The 16845-nt window shown below is 43.8% G+C and overlaps 1 protein-coding gene across 2 annotated transcripts; it reads left to right on the forward strand.

Annotated features, from left to right (window-relative positions):
- Positions 1-59: 59 nt before the first annotated feature.
- KARS1 (lysyl-tRNA synthetase 1) lies at positions 60-14788 on the forward strand. 2 transcript variants are annotated; one of them, XM_059667400.1, is made up of 15 exons: positions 60-192; positions 3204-3383; positions 5373-5532; positions 6689-6854; positions 8256-8349; positions 9221-9407; positions 9490-9615; positions 10240-10359; positions 11405-11567; positions 11669-11842; positions 11991-12076; positions 12335-12420; positions 12993-13119; positions 13810-13953; positions 14511-14788. In XM_059667400.1, exons 2-15 carry the CDS (start codon positions 3238-3240, stop codon positions 14604-14606), a joined length of 1875 nt encoding a protein of 624 aa, XP_059523383.1. In that variant the 5' UTR covers positions 60-192; positions 3204-3237; the 3' UTR covers positions 14607-14788. The 2 variants fall into 2 exon arrangements, with proteins under 2 accessions (XP_059523383.1, XP_059523384.1); XM_059667401.1 differs by lacking the exon at positions 3204-3383.
- Positions 14789-16845: the final 2057 nt, after the last annotated feature.

Consider the following 16845-nt stretch of genomic DNA (forward strand, 5'->3'; position numbering starts at 1 on the left):
CTCACTGCGCCTGCGCGGCGGCAGCGCGCAAGGAGTGCCCGCCCCTTTTCTCCGGAAGAGGCGGGGCTTCCGACCTCGATTGGGACTTCACTGTACAGCCTCGTTACTTTCACTTCGGGCCTCGGGAGAGATGGCTGCGGTGCAGGAGTCTGGGGTGAATGTGGACGGCGGCGAGTCAAAACTGAGCAAGAAGTAAGTAGTTTTGCGGGTCACTAAGGCCTTTGCATCCAGAGAGTCCGGGCTAGGAAATTCCTCTAGGCTCCGGCAGAAGGGGTCAAGCCTGGGGCCTTCCTGCTGGGTCTCATGGGTGAGGACGCGTGGGGACAGAGTCGCTACGCCCAGAAACTACATTGCCCAGGGTGTCCCGGGGTCTAGGCCTGGTGGGTTCCCCACCTGTCGGATCCTGGAATAAAGAGAATTCCAAGAACTGGGAGGTGATTGAAAAGCGAAACTTGACAAGCGAAACTTACTCCTCCCATTTCCTCCCCCCGAGGAAATGTGTTGTTTTAATACTGAACCCACGCCCCAATAAGGAGGTTGGAGAAATGTTAAATACCCTGGCTGTTCAGAAAGACCTTAATTTTCCTTGGCCTCTCTAAGGCCATTCTGAACCTTGTGTATTAAAGCGATCAGTTCTGGCCCTGGCAGGGTACTCATTTGGGGAGAGTGTCTCCCTTTATGCCAGGGTTTCTGATTCCATCCCAGGTCAGGGCACATACAAGAATCAACCAATGAATGAATACATGGGTGGGTGGAACAACAAAATCTCCCTCTCCCCCTTCCTCTCTCTCAAATCAATAAATAAAAATTTTAAAAAATGAAGTTATCACTTATAAAATGTGTCACGCACCTGTCCATATGGATTATTCAAAGAATCTGTGAGTACTGGGAATGACCAACGTCTAGTAGTAGGAACTGTCTTAGCCAGCCAGGAATACTAAGCTGCATTTAGCATTGCTGGATATAATTTTGTTCATTGCACTCCTTGAAGTGTGAAGGTAAATATAAATAAGTAAAGACTATCCTCCCCCCGCCTTTTAAAAAAATGTTTTTATTGATTTGAGAGAGGAAGAGAGAGGGAGAGATAGAAACACCCATGAGAGAATCATCGATCTGCTGCTTCCTGCACACCCCCTACTGGGGATCAAATGCTGACCAGGAATCTATCTGGTAACCTCTTGGTTCCTGGGTCAACACAACCACTGAGCTATACCAGGGATCGGGTCTCAGCCGGTAGGCAGACGTCTGTCTCCCAGTCCAGTCCGGGACTCTCACAGTCCAGGACCCTTTACTCCTTACCGCCCACCTGCAGCGGAGGCAGGAGAGGCTCCTGCCACCACTGCTGCACTCACCAGCTGTGAGCCCAGCTTCTGGCTGAGTGGCGCTCCCCCTATGGGAGCCCACTGACCACCAGGGGGGCAGCTCCTGCATCGAGCATCTGCCCCCCTGGTGGTCAGTGCGAGTGTCAGCAACCGGTCGTTCTGCCGTTCGGTTAATTTGCATATTGGGGTTTTATTATATAGGATGGCTGTTTTTAGTACATTAGGGCTCAGTTCTCTTGCTGAGCCCTGCTGAAATTGCTCTCAATTAGTAAAAATGTTTCCTTTGTGTCTCTGGGTTTATTCTCTAAGTATTATTGAAAAATTAAAATACCAAAAGTCATGGTTTGATAGACCCTAATATTTTGTTCTGGGTGTCTGATGGATCTCTATGTTTGGAACCTGGTCTTGGACTTCCGCCTTTGGGAAGATTGGACTTTGATCTGTTACATTAGTATTGAATATTAGGGTGTAAATCACAGATGACTGATAAGCAAGGTCTCCAGTTGAAAGTACAATTTTAAGATAAATATAGGAAACTGGCCACTTCCTATTGAATTTTCTTAAATTAAGCATAGCTACCACTTTTTAAAGCAGCTTTTCTGTGTCAGGCACTGTGCTGGGAATGTACAAACTTTTTATGTGATCTCAATAATAACCTTGCAAGTGTCCATTTTTCATTTTAATGGACTGAGACTCTGGGTGATTACATACATTGCTGAAGTGTGCATAACTAAAGTATGGTCTACCACTGATCCAAAGCTCTGGAGCAGACATCTAAAATCAAACTCTCTTTAGTGACTGCACCATACCTCATGTTGTCTAAAAGAATCTGTCGTTGATGGCATACCTCTAGTGACCATGAGCTAAAATAATATTATTAATATTTTCTACTATTCTTCTTGGAATTTCCTTGGTCTGAATCTGTAGTGAGCACCATTTGATGCCAGTTATTTTCTCCAAGTTTAAAAACAGATGGCCTGTGTCCGGAGTCATGGGCGTTCCATGGAGACCTCCCCATGAGGAGAGGCACAGGCCAGAGGGCTGTTGCCCATGCCCATTCCCAGGCATAAGGGATCTCCTTGCCTTGCTGCTTCATGTCCTTCGCAGTGGATATCCTCACCACTAATCAGCTCTGCAGTGGGAGACAGGATGTCCATGTTCTCTCCCTTCCCACGAACATTATGAGATGTAATGAGAAGCATTGAGATTGTTGAGAAATAAAAGCAAGATGCCCGCAAAAAAAAAACAACAAAAAAAAACCCCACACCTAAAAAAACCCCCAAAAAACACGTGGCCTGCCTGACAGGTGACTCATTTACAGATGAAAGGCCAAATTTATTTGAATGCAATAAAGAACATGATCCCTGTATTTCTGTTGCCTTCCAGTGTTGATGTATAAACATAATATAGTTTTAAGACCCTTCCTGAAATTCTCCTTTCTCCCTTATTCCTAGAGCTCCAAACAAGTCTTATCTTTGACTCAGGTGCTTTTGTGTGGCTTGCTTTTACCTTCATCTAGAGTTGTAGTTGACAGTGACATTTTTTATGCTTTTCTGTGCCAAGAAATAGGAGCTTCAGAAGCACTGCTTTAGGTCCTGTCTCTGATTTTCTAGAATATTGTCATCATTTCTACCTGTAAGTTATTGCTGTTGACTTTTGACCCCAGATGTGCATCTTTTTACCATAGCCTAGACTGAGAACATTGTCAGTTCCAGTTGCAGAAGAGTGAGTGTTAGGGGCTGCTTTACTTAAGAGGGTTTTAAGTAAAATGGGACACCGAAAGGTTTTGCATCCTCCCCCACCCCATAGAGTAGGAGTGCTGGTTGGGTTTATGTATACTGTCTGTCCCATCTGACACCACATCTCTGTGTTTCCTGTTAGGTGGTGGTAATCATTAGTTCCAGGGTGTTCTGCCATGTTGACGCAAGCTGCTATAAGGCTTGTTAGGGGGTCCCTGCGCCAAACCTCCTGGGCACAGTGGGGGCAGAGGCAGCCGCGACTGGGTCCACTTGCTCCTTTCACAGCGCTTCACAAGGACCAGCCACTTTCTAATAAAAGAAGGTTGGTGCTCATTACCTTCTTTATTGTTCTGGGAGCAAAAGTCCTCCCCTTACTTGGATCCTTTTCTGTTAAGCCTCTGGCTAAGTCTTTGGACTTGTTGCTAAGGAAACAAAAAGCCTTGCTACCAAAACTTTTCTCATGTTCTCTTTAATAAATTCATATGCTCTGTCCTTAAAATTCTGGAAAAGACTTGCAGATCTTATTCTAGAACTGCTGAAAAGAAACCTTGTATGAATAAAAAATTTCTAGTTCAGGTTGTTTTCCCTTTCCTGTCTGTCTAGAATTTGTTTGCTCTTGAGATTAATTTGGTTTCCAGCCTAATTTCTAGCCACACGACCTTTTTGGATTATCCTTAGGATTGATTTGGTTTAAAGAGCAACACCTAGCCCTAACTGTTTTTGCTCAGTGAATAGAGTGTCAGCCTGCGGACTGAAGGGTCCCGGGTTCCTTTCTGATCAAGGGCATATGCTGGGGTTGCAGGCTTAATTCCCAGTATGGGGCGTACAGGAGGCAGCAGATCACTGATTTTTTTCTCATCATTGATGTTTTTCTATCTCTCCCTTCTTCTCTGAAATCAATAAAAGTATATTTTACAAAAGAGAGAGCAACACCCTGTTGAATGGGTTTATTATGTTAATGCTAGGAAGAACTAGATAGGATGAGATGCCCCCTGGCTGAATTACAGCACAGTAGAGGGAGAGAGAGAGGTGAGAGATGAGAGCAGAGCATCCTGCATACCCCCACTGGGGATCCAGCCCCCAAATCGGGCATGTGCTCTGACCAGGAATCAAACTAGAGATCTCCTGGTGCACAGGATGACGCCTAACCAACTGAGCTACACTGGCCAGGGCAAGAATGATCAATTCTATTTAAATAATGTGGGTATCCCTTTCTACCCAAATCTATTTGGTTTCTGGGTTCACATAGCAAGTTTTCAGATCATAAGGGATACCAAGTTATGTGAATTGCTTTACTTTTTGAGTCTCATATGACAAGTACCAAGAGTGAGAAGTAAGGGAGTTGACCCAAGGTTCATGTAAGGTTTCTGTCCTGGGTGCAGTGAATAAAGGGTTAAGATAGTGAGGGATACCTGTAATAGCTCACATTTGAATGCTTACCATATGCTTTAGGGACAGGGTCATCCCGTTGCATACATTATCTCAATCCTCACAATAACATTTGGGGAGGAGGGTATCTATTATCCATTTCACAAGATGGAGAGAAGTCAAGTCACTTGTTCAAGGTCACATAATTGATAGGTAGATGTGTCAGAATTTAGTCCCGGGGAGTCTGGCTCCAAAGATGATAAGTTACCCCCTATGCTATGCCGCTTTGTACACTGTTCTATCCAGTTTGTTGTCTGAGCCAGGCTCCAGTGAGCAGAGTGAGACTAATGCTGAAGGCCCTTGTCATTGCGTTGATTAATGCAGAGGGAGCGATTATCTGTGGAATGTCTCCTTGAACTCTGAAGAGCCACCCTTCCCTGCCCCAGACTAACCCACTCCTTGGAAAGGGTAAGGAAGGGTGGCAGACAGAGCTAGAGATACTGCCTTCTCATATCAGGTCTGGTACTCAAGGAACTTCATACTCTACAAAGGATAGATACCAGACAACTAAGATTCAGTCCCTGGCTTCAGAAGGCTCCCTGACGTAATTAGCTTGAGAAAACATTATATTGCTGATTTTTCTGAAAAACCTTTTTTCCTATTTTAAACATAAACTAATATGTAGGATTTTTCTTTGCCATGGACCTTAGACTGGAAAGCATATACTGAGAAAGAACTTTCCCAGCTTTATTCTAAATTTACTTTTCCCTTTGTCTCTCTATGTACAGAGTTTAGTGACCAAGAGACTAGAACTGGGGGTAGAGAACTAAGCAAGGACATTTCTGCCATGCTGTTCATGTTTTTGACAAGTGGCTATGGGGCAGAACATAGTAGAGGACTCTTCAGACAACTATCATATTGAACATTTTTATCTTCCCAACAGTGAACTAAAGAGACGCCTGAAAGCAGAGAAGAAAGTAGCGGAGAAGGAAGCCAAGCAGAAGGAGCTCAGTGAGAAACAACTAAGCCAGGCCAATGCTGCTGCCACCAACCACACCACTGACAATGATGTGGGTCCCGAGGAGGAGAGCCTGGACCCAAACGTGAGTCCTCTGGGCCACCACCCTGGCTGGGCATGGGGACGCTTTTGATGGGGCTTCTGGAAAATCCCTGGGAACCGATGACTAAGAAGATAAAATAGGAACTGGAACAGCCACTGGGCCCTAAGTCACGGCAGAAGGATGAGAGAGAGCCTCCCACTCCATCTGGTCAAAAGCACAGGCCCTGAGCATTTTTCTAAGCAGCTGTCAACAGGCATTTAGGAGCATCTAGTACTTCAAAGTGACTGATTGATCTTCCTCGGAACTAGCTGGGCAGTAATGCAGCTCTAGAGAAAGTGTCTCCAGTCTAAGGTCCATGGAAAGTGTATACTTTAGACAAGAGATGGTAAACAGTGGTCTGCAGGCCAGATCCATTCCCCCTTATCCCCATCTCCTCCCTCCTCCCTGGTATTGTAAGTACAATTAGAACACAGCCATGACTTTTGTTTTTCTCAAATGTCTGAGGTTGCTTTCAGACTACAACAGTAGGGTTGAGTAGTTGTTTCAGAAAACGTTTACTAACCCCTGCTGTAGAATATTCATATATATACATATACATATACATATATATAAAATTTATTATAGAGAGGAAGGGAGAGGGAGAGAGAGATAGAAACATCAATGATGAGAGAGAAGCATTGATCGGCTGCCTCCTGTACTCCCCCTATTGGGGATTGAGCCCACAACCCGGGCATGTGCCCTTGACCGGAATCAAACCCGGAACCTTTCAGTTTGCAGGCTGACACTCTATCCACTGAGCCAAACTGGCTAGGGCTAGAATATTCCTTTTTTAACATCCTCCTGGCCCCAGGGGCCTGCCTTAGGGAAAAGTCTAATGTGAGTAAATGGGAATGAAGTTAATGCTTTTGTGTCCACAAATGTAGAACCAAGGCCACCTGTACCAATTATGCTTATTATTTTAGGCAGAACTCAAATTTTTTTATTTGTCAAATCTTGCTTTTAAGTGCAAATCTCACTCTATATCCACTCCTGTGATTTCAAGGGTATTGGGGTGTATTGGAGGCAGTTATAGAAACCTCAATGTATTAGGGCCACTCCAAGGCAGAATACAGTACTCTGTCAGATGGGCCACTGATCTGACCAGGTTCAACTTCTCACTTGAATTTTCACTTTCATTTTTGTTTTTGTATTTAAATAGCAATACTACAAGATCCGAAGCCAAGCAGTCCACCAACTAAAGGTCAGTGGAGAAAACCCATACCCACACAAGTTCCATGTAGACATCTCGCTCACTCACTTCATCCAAGAATACAGTCACCTGCAGCCTGGGGACCACCTGAGTGACATTACCTTAAAGGTGGCAGGTAAGAAGACTCCAACTTCACTGAGCTCCCTCTTTAGTTATTTTAGTCAAGTGTTCAGAAATATAGTAGCTTGCTTTCTGAGATTTCCAGGCTCTCTTTCCCCTTCGTTTTTGCTGTAACTTCTCTTTCCTTTGTCTGTTTCCCTGGTCTTATTCAATTTTGCAAGGACTTGTCCTAGAAGAGATCTCTGGCTGTTAAATTTAGACAGTTCCTGGGGCCTACACTAGAGGGCTTCATCTTCTAGACCAGTGGTTCCCAACGTGGGGCACACGCCCCACAGGGGGGCAGTTTGATTTTTAAGGGGAGCAATTCGAGAGTGAGTTATTAACAATATATATTTTACATTTCTTATGGTTCTAGCGGCCTCATATACAGTATCTACATATATAAAAGCCTAATATGCAAATTGTCCCCGTGGGCGTTCAACCAGGAGACCAATTGCTCGCTATGATGTGCGCTGACCACCAGGGGGTGGTGCGAAATGAAGGCAGGCCCCAATCGGCCCTGCTCGCTGGCCAGGCCTAGGGACCCTACACGTCCATGAATTTCGTGCACCAGGCCTCTAGTATAAATATATATTGTGACATATATATGCATTTCAGTTCTCTATGTTTTGAAACTTTATTTGCTATTTTTTCATACCACTTCATATTATTTTTTTAACAATTTCTTAGTGATTTCTTCCTCAGTACTTCAACTGACTTTTCATTCTTTTATTTTTCTCTTTCATGGATGCCATGTTCTTTGGAAACTTGTTTACACCAAGTTAATGGCCTTTTTGGCTTCCTCCACATGAGTAGGAGTTCACTTTTTGAATAATGAGAATTATATGTCACGGGGGGGCATCAGGATTTTAGAGATGCTTAGGTGGGGCATGGCCAAAAAAAGGTTGGGAACCACTGCCCTAGACTTGAATGCAGCCCATTGTACTCACTCGCAGTGGGCAGACCCCCTTCCAGTTTCAGCTGCTATCTTCCATTTAGCCTGCCACATTTTCCAGTGAATACCTATGACAATTTGGGAGATTGTCAGTTTTCAGACCCATTGGACACCCCATTGCTCCCCACATAGAGGCATTGGGACTCTTGGTGATTTGCCTTATTGTTTGTGAGAATTCAGGATGATCCAAAAAAGTCTATGCTGCCACCAACATTGCCATCTTTCGTGAATTCAGTGAACATCTTTAAAGTCAGATCTTCCTGCACATCTTTAACTGGTTGGAATGGGCATCCAACATTGTCCTGAAGACAAAGGCAGGGTTTAGGCCTATGGCTAAATTCAAATTGTTCTGAATTGTGTTGTGCCCAGATATACAAAAATGCAGAGGGAGCTTTTTTGGCTTTGATATCATGAAATGGCTTCTGGTTCTATCAGTCAATATTCTTGCTATTCTTTTTCTAGGAAGGATCCATGCCAAAAGAGCATCTGGAGGAAAGCTCATCTTCTATGACCTTCGAGGAGAGGGTGTCAAGTTGCAAGTCATGGCCAATTCTAGGTATATAGAAGTATCCTATTACACATGATTTCTAGGATGGACAAGAACAACATAGTTGGGGACAAAGTTCCTTGTGGTCTTCTTTTCCCCTTGGTTAGAAGAAGTAGGATATGGTTGGGTAAAAAAAGCTGAGGAGCCCTGACCAGTTTGGCTCAGTGGACAGAGCATCGGCCTGCAGACTGAAGGGTCCCAGGTTCGATTCCGGTCAAGGGCATGTACCTTGGTTGCGGGCACATCCCCAGTAAGGAGTGTGCAGGAAGCAGCTGAATCGATGTTTCTCTCTCATCGATGTTTCTAACTCTCTATCCCTTTCCTTCTCCCTTCCTCTCTGTAAAAAAATCAATAAAATATATATTTTTTTAAAAACCTGAAAAGAGAATAAAAAGGCCATGTGGTCACCTGGAGAGTAATGAATGCTTTTGGGTTGTGTAGCAGTTAAAAGATAATACTTTTTTTAAAATACATATTTTTATAGATTTCAGAGAGGCAGGGAGAAGCAAAGGGATAGAGAGTTAGAAACATTGAAGAGAGAGAAACATCGATTCAGCTGCTTCCTGCACACTCCCTACTGGGGATCAAGCCTGCAACCCTGGCATGTGCCCTTGATCGGAATTGAACCTGGGACCCTTCAATCTGCAGGCTGACACTCTATCCACTGAGCCAAACCAGCTAGGGCAAAAGATAATACATTTTATAGCTTATTAATAGTTGATCTTGAATCTGAGATTTTTCTTGGGCTCACATTAACTAGGCATTAACAGTTGAGTGAGGTTTCCAGAGTAAGCCAGTGGTCAGGATTTTTGTTTTGTTTGTTTGTTGTCAATTTTAATTTGGAATATTGTATACTGAATCACATTTTTCTTTTACTCAGGAATTATAAATCAGAAGAAGAATTTGTTCGTATCAATAACAAACTGCGTCGGGGAGACATAATTGGAGTTCAGGGTAATCCTGGGAAAACCAAGAAGGGTGAACTGAGCATTATTCCCTATGAGATCACACTGCTGTCTCCTTGCTTGCATATGTTACCTCATCTTCACTTTGGCCTCAAAGACAAGGTAAGCTCTCGTGACTTCCCAACTGTGGTCTATCATACCATGGAATCAGCCGTGTTAGTGATCTCTGTTGCTTTTGGTTTAGGAAACACGATATCGTCAAAGATACCTGGACTTGATCCTGAATGACTTTGTGAGACAGAAATTTATCATCCGTTCTAAGATCATCACATATATAAGAAGTTTCTTGGATGAGTTGGGATTCCTAGAGGTAATGGAGAGTTCTTAATAAATAGGCTGCCTTGCCATGCTTGTCTCTTACTGTTCCTTCTCTTCCCTTTTCCAAGGCATGTCTTGTGTCAGTATCCTTCATGCTCAATGAAAAGTTCCCTTTCTTGCCAGCATCTTTGTACTACTTTGTTTTCTTAGTACCCTGATTAGGAAGGACTTGGTTTCCTAGATAAAGGACAAAGTGTAGTAATGATACCATCCAAACAGTAATGATACCACATTCAGTGTGTTATCAACTCCTTTTGCTTTTCCGTAGCATTAAAAAATTGTTTTAATTTCTTAACATCATTGATAGATTCTGCAACCTTAAACAAAATAACATAATGAAATCAATTTTACCATTGATAAGGCTGATTGATATTAAGAGTTAAGTTCCTGTGGCATTTAAATGTTATAACTAACATTAATGAAATGTTATCCAAGGAACTGTTGTACTATGTTAATGGTGCTTGGTATTTGGAAAATTAAGCCGCGTCTACTTTTTTGTCAAGTACTTGCACATTACTATTGAACTTAACTTTTACTTAGGGATAGAACATGAACTTTCCCCCAACGCCTCTGGTTTGACACCCCTGAGAACTAAATGTTTCTCCCTGTTCTTTAGATTGAAACTCCCATGATGAACATCATCCCAGGGGGAGCTGTGGCAAAGCCTTTTATCACCTACCACAATGAGCTGGACATGAATTTATACATGAGAATTGCTCCAGAACTCTACCATAAGGTAATCAAGAAGAAGATGCCCGTGGCCTTAGAGAAGCAGAATGCTGGAGAGCCATTGACTGGACAGATGCAGTCAGAAATAAGAGGAATAGTGAGGGTAGAACAGCCAGGAGAATATTCTAATTTGTCAGGCTTGTGAGGGTTAAACCTACAGAATTTCTCTACAAGATCGGTAGAGCATTACAGGTTAGAGGGCAAAGGGATCTTTCCTAGGTGTACAAGTCCTCCTACCCTGCGTTGGTTTCCATTATAGTTTATAGTTCTCCTTGAATTAGATCTGATTTTAGTGTTTTGTAAAAAAGAGAACTTAATCTCTCTCTAGAAGTTTAAAATAACTACGTTCAAATCACCAAAATAAATATTGAAAACTATCATTCAAGATTCTTAGTTGCAGACAACAAAATCTCTTACAACTAGTTTAAGCAAAAGAAAAATGTATTAAAATATATGAGAATGCTCACAGTTTTCAGGAGGATCAAAAAATCAGGTTTGGAAACCACATGATGAGGTTTCTAAATCCGTTGTGAATTCATTCCCTGGGAAACCTAGTATCTTTTCTACTAGGCACAGTTACCACGGCTCATAATCCTGGCACTAGGCACAGATCACTGCCCCTAGGACCTTCTGCAGTTACTACTTCTAAAAGCTAGATCTCTCTGGCGCGTTGGCCAGAAGGAATGCCGTGCAATACCTCATCTTCTCTCAATAGCTTCCTAGTTGAAGCCTCACAGTTATGTCTGATTGAGGGGGAGCTGTGGTCATGTGTCTGCATCCTAACCCAAGAGAGGCTTCTTTCTTGGGGAGGCTCACACTCATAAGATGTGGGGGACACCCAGACAAAGGAACAGTATTCCGAGGTCCTGGGCAGCCAAAATAATTAGTGATGACTGTCCACTACAAAGACCTAGAGAGTGGGGTGCTTGGCATTGGTAGTGACCTGAGATCATGCTTGAGCTGTAGAAACCAAGGGACAGCTGTTACAGGCTGAAACTTCCCAGTCATTAAGATAAGATTAGCCACCATGACATCATATATTTTATTGTTAGATGCTGGTGGTTGGTGGCATTGACCGGGTTTATGAAATTGGCCGCCAGTTCCGGAACGAAGGAATTGACATGACTCACAATCCTGAGTTCACCACCTGTGAGTTCTACATGGCCTACGCAGACTATCGAGATCTCATGGAAATCACAGAGAAGATGATTTCAGGTGATCCCTCCCGCTTGCTTTGTCTTTACATCAGTCTGAGGGGCTGGTGTGCTGCTTTCAGGAGGACTTCCCATGGTATTTAAATGGTATTTCTTTCCCAGGGATGGTAAAGCACATCACAGGCAGTTATAAGGTCACCTACCATCCAGATGGCCCAGAGGGCCAAGCCTACGAGATTGACTTCACCCCACCATTTCGGAAAATCAGCATGGTGGAAGAGCTTGAGAAGGCCCTGGGTGTGAAGCTGCCAGAAACGAACCTCTTCGAAACGGAAGGTAAAGTGATGCAGGCCTCCATTGTATGCCCCTCCTTTCTGTTTAGTTCTGAATTAGATAATGTTGGGGCTAGCATTTCCCACTTTCTATACCTTCTTACTGGGGAAGTATGATGTCTTCCATCCTAACTCGTACATTTGTATTACAGAAACTCGCAAAATTCTTGATGATATCTGTGTGAGAAAAGGTGTTGAATGCCCTCCACCTCGGACTACAGCCAGGCTCCTAGATAAGGTGAAAGGCCATGCACGTTAGTACATCCCCTCATCCGGTGGTCACCAGCCCCCCGTTCCTTATGAAGGTGAACTAGACAAAAGAGAATTAACAAGTTTTGCTGTATTAAATTCTGCAAAATAGTTATGGATGGTAGCTCAGTTAATCCTTAGCCCTTGTAGAATTGGTGTGGGTGGAGACTGATCCTCTTCACCTAGCCTGGGGCAATCAAAATGCCATTCAGAAAGGATCTCAAGCTTGCTTTTCTTTCTCACTAAGCTTGTTGGGGAGTTCCTGGAAGTGACATGCATCAATCCTACATTCATCTGTGACCACCCTCAGATAATGAGCCCTTTGGCAAAATGGTAAGATACAGCATTGTGTCAGTTACCTATTGCTTCATAACATCCCCAGAACTTAGTAGCATAAAATAGCTTATTAATTCTCAACATTTCATGAGTTCATTGGGTAATCTCTCTGTTCTACGTAGTGTTGGCTAGGGTAACTCATGTGGCTTTTTTCAACTGGGAACTCTGCCAGGGCACCTTGCTTCTCTCCACGTGTACCTCTCTGACAGTGTAGCCTGGACTCTTATTTGGCAGGTGGGTTCTAAGAGGAAGCACTCCCAGTGTGCAAACACATATCAGGCCTCTGCTGTTGTCCCATTGACCAAGCAAGTCATATGGGCAGCCCAGAGTCCATGCGACAGGGACTATAGGAAGTGTGGTTCAGTATGGCAGTCGACCACACAGGTTTGTTGTGAAGATAGAGCTTCCTTGTCTCCCTATGTAACTGTCCTCACTATTGTACCAAACGATTTGGTGCTGAGAATGTGTGCAGGCTTCAGTAACTTTTGAGTCAGCTGGAATTCAGGAACTCATGTTCGTACCAGATGGTAGATTATTAGTGAACCTCCCCTTTGGTCTCTTGTCCCCAGGCACCGCTCTAAAGAGGGTCTGACTGAGCGCTTTGAGCTTTTTGTCATGAAGAAGGAAATCTGCAATGCCTACACCGAGCTGAATGACCCCATGAAGCAGCGGCAGCTTTTCGAAGAACAGGCCAAGGTAAAGAAGGAGAGGGAGCAGAGGCATATATTTCATCAGGAAATCAGCTTGACCCTGGTCTGTGTCATTGTTTGCATCTCTTGGTGACTTCAGCAGAAATGAAGGATAAAGCCACTGGCTTCACTAGAGGAACTCACATTTCAAGACTGAGAACTTGACTAGTTGGGCCCTAGAATTTCTACCTGAGAGGAGCTTTAGGCAAGATTATCTCTGTAAGGAGTGTGACACTTGTCTTACAAATACATTTGCCTAACAAGAATGTAATTTTTCTCAGATGGTACATTTATTGAAGTGACTGGGGGTGAGAGGCAGTTAAAGATTAATGCAGACAAAGCCCTCACAGGCTGCCTGCACAAACATTGCCACTGACAGGTGGTTTTAGGAAATGAGGGGAGGACTCTTGGGAATCATCAGAGTCTCTGAAAATCAGTCTCACTGGGTTTGCAGAGCCCCAGGCAGTGGAGCTGTTTTCATTTCAGAGAAATTTGCATGTGATCTGAGGTAGATTTCATCATTCCTGACTTCCAGGCTCCATCCTAGAGTTACGAGGAAACCCCATTCCCAGTAAGTGCTGGGTGTCCAGAGCATCCCTGGAATGATCATCCTCTGAGTGTCTTAACATGCTGACTCAGACACCGAGAGATGATGCAGCCCAGAACAATGTCCCTGTGTGGTTCTCTTCTCTTCTAGGCCAAGGCCGCTGGCGATGATGAGGCCATGTTCATAGATGAAAACTTCTGCACTGCCCTGGAATACGGGCTGCCCCCCACAGCTGGCTGGGGCATGGGCATTGACCGAGTCACCATGTTTCTCACAGACTCCAATAACATCAAGGTACAGTAGCCCTCCATGCGCACACCACCCTGAAGCGCTCCACTGGGTCAGACCTGGGGCGTGGTGGGCCTGGAGAATAAGAGTGTGCTTTAGGCTAGAGGGAGGAGCGGGCAAAGGAGTTATATGCAACGCCATGGGCAGAAGATCAGAGCATGTAACCTTAAAGGATTTGAGGCAGAAGGAATACTAATTGTTTGCATTTCTTGAGGATCCAAGAAACATGCTATGAATCATCTCATTTAACTTAAGTCAGCCCTTTGAGGTGTAGAAACTATTGTTAGTCCATTTTTATAGATGAGGAAATCAAATTTTCAGAGAACTCCCACGTTTATTGATCCTTTTGACATTGTGCCCTGGGCAGTGCTGTGCATGTTTGTATTCTTTTCTGTCCTCTATAATTGAACTGAGTTGAACTAAAGAACACATCTGTCTGTTCAGCTGGGATGTAGAGATCTCTAGGTTTTGGTTGTAACAATCACCAGAGGCAAAAGGAATGGGTGGAGAGCTGTGAAAAAAAGAGTGTTTCTTAGCTTCAAAATGCATTTTATCTCCCGTAGGAAGTACTTCTGTTTCCTGCCATGAAACCTGAAGACAAGAAGGAAAATGTAACTGTTGATACATTGGAAGGCACGGCAGTTGGCACTTCTGTCTAGAAAATAGTAATTGCAAGTCACAGAACTCAGGCATCTTTGCACTATTGCAGAAGATCAAGGACTGCAAGGGAATTCTTGTATGTTGCTATCCACTTGACTATTGCAGTTCAGTAACCACAGAGAGAAAAGGAATTAAGAATTCCTCTTTTACTTCTTGTTACCAAATAAACCATTTGTCTCTATTCCTGCCTCATCACTCTTTTACCTTCGGAATGTCAACTTTTTTCTCAGGTTACTAGCCTAAAGAAGATTTAGAATTATACTGCTTTATTCAACAAATTTATATTAATGTCTGCCAGGCATTGGTCTAAGGCTGTGGTCGGCAAACCGCGGCTCACAGCCACATGCGGCTCTTTGGCCTGTTGAGTGTGGCTCTTCCACAAAATACCACGTGCGGGCATGCACGTACAGTGCGATTGAAACTTTGTGGCCCATGTGCAGAAGTCGGTATTTTGTGGAAGAGCCACACTCAAGGGGCCAAAGAGCCGCATGTGGCTCAAGAGCCGTTTGCCGAGCCACAGTTTGCCGACCACTGGTCTAAGGGATTAGGAACACAGCAGTAAACAAAAGCCAAGTCCCTGCTTTCAAAGAACTTATATTCTTTACTTAGGGATGGGGGTTGGGTGAGCAGACAATTAAGAGACAAGTATATATTATTTCTGGTAGAAGTACATACTAAGAAGAAAAACAAAGCAGAATAAGGAGATCGGTGCTATTTTAAATATGTGATTAGGGAATATCTAGGTAACTAAGTAAAGATCTGGAGATGGAGATCTGAGAGAAAAGAGTAATCCAGACTAGAGGACCACATTTATTTTAGGGAGAGCAAAGGTTCTGGTGTGACTGGAGAGCTAATGAAGGTCAGTGAAGGGCCAGATCTCATAGCCCCCCTTTCCCCGCCCCCGACCCCCGTAAGCCATGCAAAGGGGTGTTTTTTAAATGAGATGGAAAGCCACTGAGTTTTGAACAAAGGAATGTTTTTATTAATATGTGGTGTGTTCTTTAATTGATTTCAGAGAGGGAGGGAGAGAGAAACATCAATGACAAGAGTGAATCACCAATTGGCTGCCTCTGGCACACCTCCAACTGGAGACTGAGCCTGCAACCTGGGCATGTGTCCTGACCAGGAATTAACCTGTGACCTCCTGGTTCATGGGTCAATGCTCAACCACTGAGTCACTCTGGCTGGGCAGAGCAGATGGTTGTTTTTAGAAGATCTAGTTAGCATGTGGAGGACAAGAGGGCAAAGTAGGGAGACCACTTAATGCTATTGCAGTGGGATGTGGAGAGATAATGGCTAAGACTTAGGTGGTTTAAGGTAATAAGTCACTGGACTCTCTGCCTGTGTTCCTGAGGTCAGCAAAATTTGCTGATTGAAAGAGGATTGTGAGAAAGAGCCTAAGATGATTGCAAGGTTTTGGGTCTAAACAACTGAAAAGTAGAGTTGCCCTATATTTACTGAGATGGATGAAACAGGAAGGGCAGGTTTGAAAGGGAAGAGTGAGTATTTGGTTAAGTTTGACATGCCTGTTAGAAGATGGATGGGGATAGCAGCATGTTGAATAGTCTGAATTTTTCTTATTTTCAGTTCAACTCAAGAATGACAAGGGTATGGCTGAAGGACTGCTGTTATAATGGAGTCCCTGGCACAGGGAGGCATCTGGGGGGACCTTTTTTTCCAATGAGTCAGGATTTATCTTCTGTACCTCAGCAAAACAGCAAGCATCTGGTTTGAGACGTGCCAGTGTACTGATAAAATGACCTAAGCATGCTGAGTTACCTAAGTAGGAATAACTTGAGAGTGGTAAGCACCTATCTCTCTGTTAGTTGAACATAGGCTCCAGGAGCACTTGGCACATCCTTCAGCAAGTGGTGTTAAAGTGAAAACAATCATCTCACCAAGGCAGAGGGTATAGAGCCAAGATAAGGGCCTGGACTTTAGGAACACTGTGCCATCAATGTGGACCTTCGAAGACAAAAGAAGGATTAATGAGGTCACCATTAAAGTGACCATTAAAGAGCTTATTAGTAGTAAGCTGGGGGGAGAAGCCAGCTCTCACCTCAACAAGGCTGGAGATAGAACTGAAGCAGCAGCAGACTACTTGTTTATGGGGTCAGCAGGAAAATGACAAATAGGACGATAGAGGGATTATCAAGTCCTCATTATTAGCCACATGTGGCTATTGAGTATGTGAAATGTGGCTGGTTCAAATTGAGATATGCTCAAAGTGTAAAACAC

This window comes from Myotis daubentonii, chromosome 15 (assembly GCF_963259705.1).
Source record: "Myotis daubentonii chromosome 15, mMyoDau2.1, whole genome shotgun sequence".
Lineage (NCBI taxonomy): Eukaryota > Metazoa > Chordata > Mammalia > Chiroptera > Vespertilionidae > Myotis > Myotis daubentonii.